The 14,006-nt window shown below is 44.3% G+C and overlaps 1 protein-coding gene across 2 annotated transcripts in view; it reads left to right on the top strand.

Annotated features, from left to right (window-relative positions):
* The first annotated feature begins 10,055 nt into the window (after positions 1-10,055).
* The window catches only part of MAML2 (mastermind like transcriptional coactivator 2), a 454,266-nt gene continuing 450,315 nt past the window's right edge, over positions 10,056-14,006 (top strand). Inside the window, exons 1-2 of one of the 2 annotated variants that reach the window (XM_029602381.1) lie at positions 10,056-10,359; positions 11,126-11,666. In XM_029602381.1, the coding sequence (XP_029458241.1) occupies positions 11,247-11,666 (420 nt within the window). In that variant the 5' untranslated portion in view covers positions 10,056-10,359; positions 11,126-11,246. Of the gene's footprint in view, positions 10,360-10,498; positions 10,646-11,125; positions 11,667-14,006 lie in introns of those variants that run through there. The other variant, XM_029602382.1, reaches the window with a different exon arrangement.

Genomic DNA, 14,006 nt, shown 5'->3' with positions numbered 1-14,006 from the left:
GAATTAGGGCATCCCGACAGTGAGGTTCCAATAATAAGAAAAGTAGTCCAAGTACCTGTAACTAAAAACTCACCTGAGCTAAAAATTCTAACCCCTATCAATTAAAAAGCAGAATGAAAATACAAAAACCAAACTTTGAAATGTTTGTATGTTAATGCCAGAAGTCTAAGAAGTAAGATGGGAGAATTAGAATGTATAGCAGTGAATGATGACATAGACTTAATTGGCATATCAGAGACATGGTGGAAGGAGGACAACCAATGGGACAATGCTATACCGGAGTACAAATTATATCGCAATGACAAAGAGGAGCACCCGGGAGGGGGTGTGGCGCTTTATGTATGTGTGTTTCATTTTTTAATACTGTATATTTGTTTCTAGTTGCCCCTGAGGCAGCTCTCGACCAAAGAGCGAAACTCGGCCGGAGTCGGGCAAATTTTAATAAAGGACCTTTTCTATACACCGATCTTCGCTATTTTTACTGCCACACAGCCAACTGGATCGGCTTCTGATTTGTTTTCTGGGACTATCAATAGAGGTATTCATTGTGTGAGAAATGAGCAATTTATCTATGAGGATCATGTCAATTCTAGATTACGAACTATGAGCCACTGAATAAAAAGTGAAATCTTTAGTGTTAATGTGCATGAAGCGCCAAATGTCAATAAGTTCAAAATGTGCCATCAATTGTTTCAATCCCCTGCCCTGTTTGTAGGACAGGGAGCTCTTTCCCTTCGAGGGGTCCATTACTGGGTTTAATGTGACATTGAAATTGCCTGCCACTATTAAATGATCCCCTGGAAACTGACATAACTGTTGATGAAGATTCTGATAAAAGGAAGCCTGATTATGTGAGGGGCAGTAAATATTTACCAGGAGATATGTCCCTTGCGGCGTGGCCATTTGTAAAATCAAGATCCTTCCTTCTGGATCTAAGTGCAGAGCCTTAAAATCCGCACATACATGACTGGCAATCAGAATACCTACCCCGCCATATTTATTATTAGCCCGACTGGAAATTAGAAATACCTGACACTAATGTCTGTTTCCCCATAAGAGCCCTCCATCCCTACTCCTTAAATGTGTCTCCTGCACAAAAAGAATGCTTTAAGTCATCGAGCCTCCTTAAAAAGCATACTCCATCTAAATGGAGAATTCAATCCCTTCATATTCAAAGAGGCTAACCTGAAGGTACCCATTGTGAAATGTTATCATCGTGCGACACTTAAAGTATACCCTGTACCCCAGAATTCAGAATACATCCAAATGAAAGGAGAGAAATTAACCATAGAGGTAAACAGTTACCCTGTAGATTACCATTATGTTGTGTAGTGCAAAGGTGATGATATAATCCCCTAAGAGCTAGAATGTGGTCAAGCATATCCAATCGTAGTAAAGCCCAGAGTCCCCTAAACATCCCCCCCCCCCAACCCTCCAAGTCAGCAGGCTGATATAATAACAGCCTGTAGTGTGAGGAAGGAAAGTGGGCCCCTGCATAGCCTGCCACGGTTCCCCCACACTAATGTAACTGACTCGCAATAAGCAAGCAACATACTGACTCAATATAACAAGATAACAGTGCAACTTGGTAGTTCACCAAAACCCACTACTCTCAATTCCAGATCTGCCCATCAACATAGTACCTCTTCGCTAATGCGAATCCACAATAACACAGGGCCCACCAAATAGAAAACCTTTGCGCCCTAGAGTGTACCCCCAAAGGTCCGAGTACTGGTAACAGGAATCATGTCCAGTGAGTAGCAAAGAAGTTGTGCATAGCCAAAATAGGGCTACCACCGTACTACTGTTTGAAAACACTCACAGTCATGTAGACCAACAATATTGCTTTACCTTTCAGTCCATAATTGTGCCTTTAAGAGGGTGTGCTCTTAGACGAAGTCGAGCTCCCCGAGTGTCTCCGCAGCCTTCGTCTTCCTAATGTAGCTCTCTGCCATCGCGGCGTGTCCTTTGCAGGATGATGATCCTGCTCATGATCTGTTGGCGCGACTGAATGTATGCCGGCGTCAGTAAGAATGCGTGCAGCTTCCATAACTGTTTTCACCTGTGAAGTAGCGCTTCCCAATGTGAATGTTAGCCCAAAGCAGAACAGCCATTTATATCGTATACCTTCACGTCGCAAGGCCTCGGTAATACTGTGAAAACTCCTTCTTTTCTGCAATGTTAGTGGAGACAAATCCATAAATGCAGGCATATTGTGGCCTTGCCATTGTAGTTGGTTGTCCCTCCTGGCCGCCTGAAATATCTCCTCCTTCTGGCGAAATTCCCAGTAGCATACAATTATGTCCCAAGGGGAGTTGTTCCTCCTGGCCCCTAGGGCCCAATGCGCCCTCTCCAGATGTATAGAATCTAAATGACAACTCTCCCTATGTTTAAGGAGGATGAATCTGCTGATTTGTTGAACCACTGCTGTGGTGTCTTTATACGCCTCAAGTTCTGGGACTCCCCTAACTCGTAGGTTACAGTGGCAGGACCTGTTCTCCAAATCCTCAATTTTTTCTTGCGTCAGATCATACTCTGTTTCCAAATCTTTAACCCTTTTGGTAAGCTTGTCCATGGACACAAATTGCTCCTCCATCTGTGTGTCCACGTCATCCGCCCATTGCCCTATGGCCCCCATATCCTGACGTAGCTCTGCTACCAGCTGAGCGAGTTCAGTTTTTATGCCTACAATATTTGTATTCAGCTCTTCAAACCAGTAAATGAAGTCTGCTTTTGAGATATTCTCATAAGTAGCCGAAAAGGGCATCGGGATCTGTGACTCACAAGCCTGAGTATTTTTTTTCGGCGCTGCTCTGGTCGCCATTTTGTCCCGGGTACCGGTGAGATGTTGTGGAGCTGCTGCTGCTGCTGCGTATGAAAATTGCTGGTGGTCTATGGAAGTGGCTGTTTTGACATTGGGAGAGTAGCACTGCGTCTGCAACCAAGTCAGTCACCTTTTCGCCGGGTTTTTCGGCTGTTTTATGTTGCTTTTCATTGTTTTTTTCGGCAGGGGACCAGGAGCTCAGGGGTTATGCAGCCATCAGTGCAGGTGACGTCACTTCCTCCTATCCAACACATTCTAATGCACAACTGGTGTTCTGCAGGGCTCTGTGCAATCAGCAACCCTATTTAATATCTACATGCTGCCATTGTGCAAATTACCAAATGCAGAGGATCTACAATTCTATATCCCTCTAGCAAAATCATTTGAGAAAACAGCATCACTTATTTCTGGATATGTGATCACCATAAAAGAAAAACTTGCACAATTGAAACTATCAATGAACCCGAAAAAAAACCCCAAACTAATTTGGTTGATCCGAAACCCTCCAAAATCTATTCCACTTGGAACTGATCTTGGAAACTGCCAACTAATTCCAGCAACTCAGGTAAGGGATATTGGTGTCAAAGTTGACGAAAACCTAACTATGAAGACCCACATTAGCAAACTGATCAAATCTGGTTTCCACAAACTGCGAATCCTGAGCCAACTGAAACCTCTACTAAGCACAGCTGACTTCAGAACCGTTTTACAATCTCTAATATTCTCAAACTTAGATTACTGCAATTCCCTATTTCTAGGACTTCCAGCCTGTCACCTTAAACCACTCCAACTACTGGAAAATGTTACAGCAGGACTACTGACAGGAAAAAGAAAATTCGACCACATCACCCCAACCCTGATAGCATTACATTGGCTACCTGTACAGTCGAGAATAATATACAAAGTACTGACAATAATATTCAACAACATGAATCCAAGCAATGATTTCATGGGAATAACATTCAAATAACATATTCCCACATGAGCGCTAAGATCTCAGAACAAAGGCCTGCTAGAAATCCTGGCCATTAAAAATTATCATTTAACACAAATGAGAGATGGAGCAATATTAATTGTAGGCCCAATGCTATGGAACTCAATGCCAGAGAATCTTCGAATAATAACCAACATTAAGAAATTTAAGAAAGAACTGAAAAGTTGGCTATTTGATAATGCCTATTCTCTGAGTGATATAACTAATTCCCCCTCACTCCTTATATATCCCCCACTCCTTCCTTATATATCACTGAGTGATATATAATTCCCCCTCATTCGGATAACCAACTATATCCTGAACATTACCCCATTCTCTCATCCCCTCCTAAAAATGCATCCTATGTGTCTATCTTTGAAATACTCTCTTAGATTTGGAATGAATACTTTAAAAGTTTACCTGTATGTATGCCTGCCTTTTTAACTCACCCTTTGTCTGTGAGTGTTAAACCTGTACACCGTTGTGATCTAGTGATTCTCACATGGAATGACAATATATAAAACACTCAAATAAATAAATAAAAGTACTTAACATAGCCAGGTTGAAAAAAGGTTTAGATAAGTTCCTGGAGAAGCAGCCCATAAACAGTTACTAACCAGCTAGACTTGGGGAAAGCCACAACTGATCCCTGGTGTTTGCAGCATGGGATCTATCTACTGTTTGGGATCTTACTAGCTACTTGCGATCTGGATTGGCCACTATTGGAAACAGGATACTGAACTTGATGGACCCTTGGTTTGACTGTAAAGCAATTCTTATGTTTGTATGTTCTAAGAACTCTTCTAACTTAACCCACCTGTACATTTGTTGATTCATCCTGGGGGGGAGAGGGGGTAATAACCTGGTTCCTCTCACCTGCAGGCAGTTGATAATAACAATAAAAGTGCTGCCTGATGGTGCTATTCCTAGAAACAGCCATATTTTATCTGACAAAATTCCTCATCAATAGTGAGTGCAAATGCTGCTTTGGAACTGTGGACTGAAAAAACTGAACCATCAGATTAGGTACTGGGTAAAGCAGATGGGCAGCTATCAGGTCCAGCAATGAATAAACTTGCTCTGGCTTATGTTGAGAAGGTACTGTGTGACTAACAGTCCCAGGGCCGTTTGTAAATAATTCAGTACAGGAGACATTGGAAGACAATTTCTGTGAACAGGCTGCAACTTGAATTTGAGAGTGCTGAGGTCTTTGGTCTACCTCAGGATTGTGATATGGGGGGGGGGGATCTGAGCCAGGGAGTCAAATGGCAGGGATAATAGCCACACATAGCAACTTCACTGGGGGGAGAAGTGGGTCACCCTTCTGGCAGGGACATGAGATCCCTCCTTATCGAGGGAAATGTGTATCAGGGTTTTAGTTGGCAGCTGGGGCTGTCTTAAGGCTCATCAGATAGGCGACCAGTTTTGGTATGATGCATGTGTTGGCTCAGTTCACAGAATGGGCCCAGGAAGGCCAGCATAGCTTAGTATACGCCAGGCTCGCTAGATTAAAGAGGCTTCCTAAGTAAGCTATTGTGAGCAGCTAGACACTAGAATAGGCCTTGAGTCGGGAGAAATGCTATGTGATCATAACATGATAGGTTAATAAATCTGCGGCCTAAATTAATCCCACATGCATTCTCAAGATTGATTGATTGGTTGCGTTGGGGGAGAGGAAGAGGGTTATAACTACCTATGGGGCTGATGCAATACAGTGCGCTCAGCCAAGCGCACTGTTTAACCCTCAGTTGGACACGGGTTTTATAGTCACTACCTAATCTCCTTTTGCAAAAAGGGGATTAGCGCCTCCACAATGCCCGTCCAACGCAGGGCAAAACTAATAGCACTAATCACATGCAAATGCATGTGAATGACTCTATTAGTTATTCACTCCGAATGCAAAAAAAAAAAGTGCGTCTAAGACGCACATTTTTGAGCTCAGAAATTAACACCTGCTTTTCTGTACATCCTCCTACTTCTTTAAAAAACTTAAAAAAAAAAAGGTGCCGGCAGTCGAGTTCAGGAAACGGATGCTCAGTTAACAAGTGTCCGGTTCCTGAACCCCTGGCTGTGTGCTGATTAGGAAAATGGATGCTGATTAAATTCAATGTCTGTTTTCCTAACTGGCGGACAGCCGACCGCTTGTGGGCTCCTGTTTTCAACCTCCTTGACATGTCCCCTGATTTAAATATTGCATGGTGCCCCCAGGAGCGGGTGCCTGGGGCCACATTATGAAAGCGGGCACTGAGTGTTCAGCGCCTGCTTTCAGTGCACTTTAATTGCATTGGCCCCTATATCTATGTCTATTTTTGTTTGGTTTAGTTTGTTTGTTTACATTTAGTTTTGGATAAATGAAACAAAATGAATGGTCCTGTGTCCGATTACCTTGCTGGGGGCACTCCATGAAGTTAGCATTTGGCACATTTAAAACTAATCGGAGAAAATTATTTTTCGCTCAAATTTAAACTCTGGAATTTGTTGCCAGGGGATGTGGTTAGTGCAGTTAGTGTAGCTGGGTTTAAAAAAAGGTTTGGATAAGTTCTTGGAAGAGAAGTTCATTACCTGCTATTAATCAAGTTAATAGCAGGTAATGAACTGCTATTAATGAAGGTGGATGGTCTTCATTGAATGACTTATGAGGAGAGATTGAAGAATCTAAATATGTACACCCTGGAGGAAGGGAGGAGCAGAGGTGATATGATAGAGACTTTCAGATACTTGAAAGGTTTTAATGATCCAAAGACAACGACAAACCTTTTCCGTCAGAAAAAAATCAGCAGAACAAGGGGTCATGAGTTTAAGCTCCAGGGAGGAAGACTCAGAACCAATGTCAGGAAGTATTTCTTTACGGAGAGAGTGGTGGATGCCTGGAATGCCCTTCCGGAGGAAGTGGTGACCAGAACTGTGAAGGACTTCAAAGGGGCGTGGGATAAACACTGTGGATCCATAAAGTCTAGAAGACGTGAATGAAGAGTGGGTGGCTCGCGGGAATGACGGCTACTGCCTGGAGATAATACTCTTATTCAATAAACATACACATGGTTAATGCGACTCCAACATTGCTCTAAGCTTCAACAGCAAGAGGGAATGTGGAAAAAAGGATTTGCATTCACAAAAAAGCGGGGAGTAGCTTGCTTGTTATGGCGGTTACTACCCCAAACCAAATAAGCCTAATACTTCACTTTCAATGCATATCCAGCTTAGCTCTCTGCTTCAACGGCAGGGGGAATGAAGAAAAGTGGATCTATATACAGACAACAACCAACAAGGACTGAATTACATAGTCTGGGTAAACAAATAAGCATGGGTGTAGCTTGCTTATTGCAGCGGTTACTACCCCTAACTAATTAAGCTAGATAGTTCACTTAGATGCAGTTCCAACACTGCTCTCTACATTAATGGTGGGGGTGGAAGGGAAATAGAACCAAAAGGTTACTAAGAGCCAATAGTAACAGATAAGTATGAGAAAAAAAAAGTGTGAAGCTTGCTGGGCAGACTGGATGGGCCGTTTGGTCGTCTTCTGCCGTCATTTCTATGTTTCTATAAGTTGACTTAGAAAATAGCCACTGCTATTACTAGCAGCAGTAGCATGGGATATACTTAGTTTTTGGGTACTTGCCAGGTACTTGTAGCCTGGATTGGCCACTGCTGGAAAAAGGATGCTGGGCTTCATAGACCCTTGGTCTGACCCACTATGGCAATTTCTTATGGGTTGGGACTAACCTGGAATGAGACCCCTTGGGCAGACTCCATCGGTCCTTGTGTACTTGGCAGCTGGTGCCTTCACCTGGGGAAGAAGGTGTAAGTGGGTGGGATTTCCCTCCTTTCACCCCAGGAAATTCTGCAAAACAGATGGGACTGTAAACAGGACTGGCAGTATTTTCAAATATGTACAAGTTTTATTAGACTGCACAACTATATACATTTCTACAAGATATCCAATATCCAACAGCATATTTATCTAATTGTGGATAGTAGTCTCAGACTACACAACTGTATACAATTTCTATAGATATCAATTAGCACTTTTAGCTATTTGGAAGTGTTAGCACCCAGAAAAATACCACCATATAGAAGAGAGAGAACCTCTGCCATTCACTTTGATCCAATACAGTTACCATCTTCTTTTTTTCCTTCCTACTGTACCCCATATCTCCAATGGGAAGAAATGCAACTGGGCCACGGATACTACTGGTCAAGATAGGGGAGATCTGTTATGTCCAGACTGCTGCTTTAGATCCACACCCTCTTCGGGAACCCAACTCTGCCTCTCAATTAATCTCTGTAATCTGCTTTCTCCTGGGGGATCTGCCTTGCCTCTCAATCCAGTGATGGGGGGTCTATGCCCTCCTAGGGGAGCTGATGCCACCTCCCAATCAGCCTAGGGTCTTGTCCTCCTGGGAGACTTGATGCTGCCTCCCAGTCAGCAACTTGTGTCCACATACTCCTGGAGGACCCAACTTTGCCTATGCACTGCTGATGAGGCTCATGGCTTGCTCATTTTCAGTGATTTCAGCTCAGCCCATTATGTAACGAGAACACCTCAACATTATTTTACCTTGCCTGGGCTTTCCTTGTTGGTTGTTGCCTGAATATAGATCCACCTTTCTTCATTCCCTCCCTGCCGTTGCAGCAGAGAGCCATGCTGGCTATGTATTGAAAGTGAAGTATCAGTCTTGCTCCCCTGCCGTTGAAGCAGAGAGCTACACACAGAATAATTAGCGCAATGAGATTACCACGAAAGTATGATGAACTGATGGTACCTTTTGTTCCTACAATAAAGAACTTTTTATCTTGTCTGTCAGTTACGTTCTGTTTCATTTTTTTTTTTATATATATACTGACATATTGTGTATGCAAAGTTTTGTATGTTGCTTTAAGCTGTGAATAGGCAGCATAGAAATTAAAATAAATAAATAAATAGCCTGTTTGTCTCAGGCCAGAGTGTGGCTGCTAAAAGGGTTCGTGATCTTCATGCGAAAGCACATGGGGATAGACAAAATATCTCCAAGGTTTCCATACACAGGAACTGAGCCTCTTTCAACAGATAGGAGGCTCTAGACTGTGAGGGGTCATGGGATGAGGATGAAAGGGGATAGACTTGGGAGTAATAGTGTAGGGAGTTTTTCTTTACAGAAAGAATAGTGGATACATGGAACAGCCTTCGAGTGAAGGTGGAGGAGAGAAAAACCGTATCTGAATTTGAGAAAGCATGGGATAAAGACAGGGGCTCCCTGAGGGAGTGAAGGGAATTGTAAAGATAAATTAGTTGGGGAAAATGGGCATCATGAATCTTATGTATTTATGTTTCTAATTGGTTGATATAGAAAGACTGTACATGGATAACTTTTTTAGTTAATTGTACAAAACCCAATGTTCAAATATTTTCTCCATCAACCACATTAATTTTGTGCACACAACCTTTTGTAAGCACAAAATGTATCCAGACAAAAATGGATTTTTCGCAGATATTTCGGGAGAGGGGATAAATGTTAACTGATGAGGGCACATATTGAATGCTCTCCAATTAGTTACTTACACACATAAGTCTGATTGGAAAAATAGCTGTCCTAACTTTATCCAGGTAAAGTTATGTGAGAAACGTTATCCGTGTATATTCAGTGGTAGACTTATCCAGGTAAGTCCCACTGAATGTCAGTGAAAAGTTGCCTTGATAAATTTGCCACTTACCTTTCTCTAAATGTTGACTTCCACGTTTTCAGGTGAAAATCCATCTAAATTGTTGGCCTGCTCTTCATTTGCCTAGATTTAGAAAAGGGCAGACTGACCATCAGGCAATAAGGAAGTGGCTGAGGGCCCACTCTCTCCTAGCCAATGACCCTTCTTGCCTGGGGGCCCAGATCACTGTCACTCTGTTCTGGATTTAGGCTTTTATGTTTGGTGTCTAGTGCTGGAAATCAGTGCTAAGCAACTAACTTTGTTTTCCTACCCTAACTCCATCGCGGGAGCCCCTTACTTTTTAATTTATGGACTCTGCCCTGGCCCATTTCAAAAGGGGCCAAGTCAAGAGGCCAGCTTCCAAAGTTAGTAACCTAAATCCTTTGAAAGTTGACCTCTATGTTGTATGTAATGCTGCTTCAAGAAAATAAAATGTATGTATTCCACCAGAAACTAGAGCGCAATAGCTCTGTTTAGTATCAGTGATGCCTTATTAAAAAAAAAAAAATAAAGCTGTAAACACATTTCCCTTTAGCACCGAGGCGCTGGGAATCCGTTTGCATTCACTCCCTTCGCCGCTGGGGGGCTCTCCTTCCCGTGCCGGTGCTGGCTGCGTCCGGCCAGCAGCGCCTCCGAAGCCGAGAGCCGCACGGCCGCGCACAATGAGAGCCTGTGTCGTGCAGAGCCAGGCTCGGCAGACGGCGAAGGACGGGCGCGATCGAGAGAAAGGGGAGAGCGCAAGCTGACGGCGCGGATTCTCCTAGCGATCGGGGAGGCGGTCATGGCAGCGCTGCACCTCCAGCCCCTGCTCTGGGGATGGAACAGGCGAAAATGCAGAGAAAACTGATTGGCAAGAGCCCTCCTTGCATTCCACTGGAAGGCTGTAAGTTTCACTAGAATTTGTAATTACTCATTGAAGACTTTCCCTTTTTTTTTTTTTGGCTCGTTGCACTATCTTGATTTTACTAAGATCCTGAGAGAGGAGTGGGAAACCGAGATCTTGAGGAAGATACCAGCATAGCTTGTACGTATAAAAAAAAAAAAATACAGTTCCTTGAAAACGTAAGGGCTGTGTTCAACAGTTGCTGGACACATGGAAGAAAAAGCGTGATGCGAAGAATGTAAAGTCCATCAGCAAATCAGCACCCCCTCTGCATTTTTGTTTGCTTGTAGGTATTGAGGTATTTTTTTCTTTTAATCTTTTTTTTATCTTTTGGCGGCATCTTCTTCTTAGCATTCATGGGATCGAAACTGGTGAAATAAGGAGCACCGAAGAGTAAAGGGGAGCTTGACGGCTCACTAATTGCAGAGACTTAAGCTTCTGAGGCTGCCACATTGCCATTAACTAAAATCCTTTCATCCAACAGCTTGCCTTTGGTTGACTTCGAACGGAGAGTTTCCCAGTCACTTGGCTGATTGAAACAGAAATATGTTGCCCTTGGGAAGGGCTACCAAACAACTAATTAAAAAAAAAAAATAAAATTCTGTATGGTCTCCCACATTGACTGATTCAGCTCGGCATTTGCCCTGTTCAGATAAGAGTTTTGTCAAACTTGATCAAAGCTATTGAATCAGAATTTTTTTGAAGGGGTGGGACAAGATTTTTTTTATATATATAATATTGCTGCTTTTTTTTTTTCCCCCAATAGGTTCCTTGTCCTCAGCAGTAAAACAGACCTGGCGCTGTCAGTATAAGAAAATTGCAGAACACAAATTGATTTACCTCCATTGCTAAAAGAACTGTGCTTGTGGGGAAACGGCAGCGGCAGAATGGGGGACACCGCTCCCCTCCAGGCTCCTTCAGCAGGCCTTGGGGTCCGAGCCCCGGGACTCCTCGGAGGAGGCTCGGTAGCGCCGCAGGTCCACAGTGCCATCGTGGAACGGCTCCGCGCCCGGATCACGGTCTGTCGCCAGCACCACCTGAACTGCCAGGGAAGATACGAGCGCAGCCGGGCGGAGAACTCGGACCGGGAGCGGGAGAGCACCTTGCAGCTGCTGAACCTGGCCCAGCATGGTCAGAGCACCAGGAAGAACACCAAGCACAGCAAGGCCGGCGCCGTCCCCCCGCCCGACTACCCCCAGCCCAAGCACCAGCGCCCGCTGAATACCGAGGGCAGTGGGATTAACGGGGAGCTGCAGCTGCGGACGGCCCCGGCTCCAGGGGACCAGAGGAGCTCCACCCTCATTGCTGTAAGTTACAACACATCTATTTCTAAAAAGACAAATAGTGCACCTTGATGAGCAGTGATTCGTGGTGTGATTATAGGCCGGGCAACTTTAGACACGTGCTGTGCCATTTTCCATATTTAAAAATTAACTTTTAACTTGGCACAGTTTCATTGTTGTTTTTCTTGAAATTTCAGAGGTCTTTTTCTAGGGAACCTAACAAATGTTGCTTTCTGCCTTCTCCTCCCCAATAAGTGATGCAGTTGCCTGAATAATGACCATTTTTTTGGCTGCTCTTTGTGGGGGAGCCTTCCCTGAGGGAACATCCGGATGTCCTGCCAGCTTCTGTGCGAGTAACATTTGAGTGCTACTGCCTGTTTTTCATGTAGAAAGGGGTTGCTCTTGAGTTTGGATGTTTTGTTATTTGCCAAAGTCACGCCAGTGCACAAGGCAGGGTGACGCCAGCAGCACAGTATGTGTGTAGAAGAGACCCCGGTCGAAGGAGAGTGATTAAAATACAAACCGAATGAATGCTTTGTTCCTGCCTCCAAGGGCTTAGATGACGCAGTCAGTATTTGTCTGGTGGTGAAGTGGGAGACAGCATCTTATTCACTGCTTCAACCGGTAGTCTTTAGCTCGTAGCCAGAGAACTACAAACTGGCTGAGTAAGAAGCTCCTTGGTCCTATTCCTTAGGGGGAAACAAAAAAAAAAAGTTTGAAATAAATACCAAAACAGGTTAACAGCAAAAGCTTAAAGGAAAAGCTTCATTTATTTTGATGACGCTCCTTTCTGCTCAAGAGCTGTGTAGGGTTTTGTTTGTTTTTTAATTCTTTTGTTGTTGTTGTTGATTCTAACTTTGTTTTAGGGTGATCTTGCATACTTTGTTTGCAATTTTTTTAGCCTGCATAGGCTCTGGAGAGTGGGGGGGGTGGGTGGTGGTAATCCGATGATGCAGTCGGTCTCAAGGGTGTTGCTTCGTGGCATGCAGAAACATTCATTCCTGTCACTGGCAGAAACAGAAAGAGACTTTTGGTTTTTTGACATCACAGGTTTTCGCAGCTCTTTGCTTTGTCAGTAGGCAGCTATGGTCACCCATTTCTAAGATTTCAACCCTTTCTGTCTGTCTTAAGGGTTAATGTTTCCAGTGCGCCCTAGACTGTGCCTGGCATTCATAACTATGTCTGCCTCCTTCAGCAGGGTGCTGCGGGGCATCATCACCTGCAGTGCATCATGGGATTTTATAGATGGCTGCCCTCTCGTCTCCATACTGTTTTTAAAATTGCAATTTTTGTCAAAGAAGACATCCAGAGATTATCAAAATACCCAAGAGACCTAGAAAGGGAACCTTGTTTTTGTGCTTTGCGGTTTGTGAGAGCTTTCTTTTAACCTCCTACTCTATCTGCTGATTGCCTGTTCTAGAACAGGGCCCTCCTTCTTTTCATGTGAAGAGCCACGCAGAACATTTCAAATCCCTGAGGTGCCTGGATGGGGAGTGTGGAGGTCCTCCTTAGTGAGTTTACTGAGGAGGCAGGAGACACGGTCAGGCCTTCTCAGTGATTTAAAATGCTGGGAAAGGTGGGGGAGGCAGGGTAGGGAGCGGGAGAGGGAGTCAGGTGGCATCAGTTATTATATCTATGTCTCAGAAGTTGGTGATCCAGTCCCCTTTCTCAGCATCTGCCTCTCTCCTCCACTTCTCCAGCATCCCTGCCCCTCGTACCTTTTTCCTGCCGGGCCACCCCCTCTGAGTGGGGCTGTACCAGCACTGCGAGCATGTTCATCACTTGCTAGCCAGCATTTCCCCTTCTCCCTGCTGATCTCATGCATCACAAGACCGGCAGGGAAGAAGTGCTGGCCTGCCAGATTTAAACATGCTGTGGTGGTGCCATTATCATCCCCATTAGAACTATTGGCATCAACAGAAAATGCTCCTGCTGCTGGGTTAGATGTGTCGAAACAATCAGGCCTATACAATACAGCGCGCTCAGCTGAGCGCTCTGTTTAACCCACGGTTGGACATGGATGTGCGGAGCGGGCGGCGGGCGCACTTTTTTTTTTTGTATCTGGGTGAATAGCTAATAGCCTCATCAACATGTATTTGCATCTGATGAGTACTATTTGGTTTTTTTTTTTGGGGGGGGGGGTTGCATGCGAGTCCACAACACCTTATACCATAAGGGGTTTAGCGCGTCCAAAATGCTCATTTAACAAGCATCTATTTTCCCAATCTGTATCTGTGCACAAGTTAGGAAAACGGGTGCCACCTCTTCTGGGCGCCTGCTGCCAAGGAGGTGCTAGGGGCGTGTAGTTTTCCCTAGCACCTCCTTTTTAGCGTGACCCCTCATTTAAACACTGTATCGTATGCT

Source organism: Rhinatrema bivittatum, chromosome 5 (assembly GCF_901001135.1).
Source record: "Rhinatrema bivittatum chromosome 5, aRhiBiv1.1, whole genome shotgun sequence".
Lineage (NCBI taxonomy): Eukaryota > Metazoa > Chordata > Amphibia > Gymnophiona > Rhinatrematidae > Rhinatrema > Rhinatrema bivittatum.
This window is presented reverse-complemented; position numbering and strand designations above follow the sequence as displayed.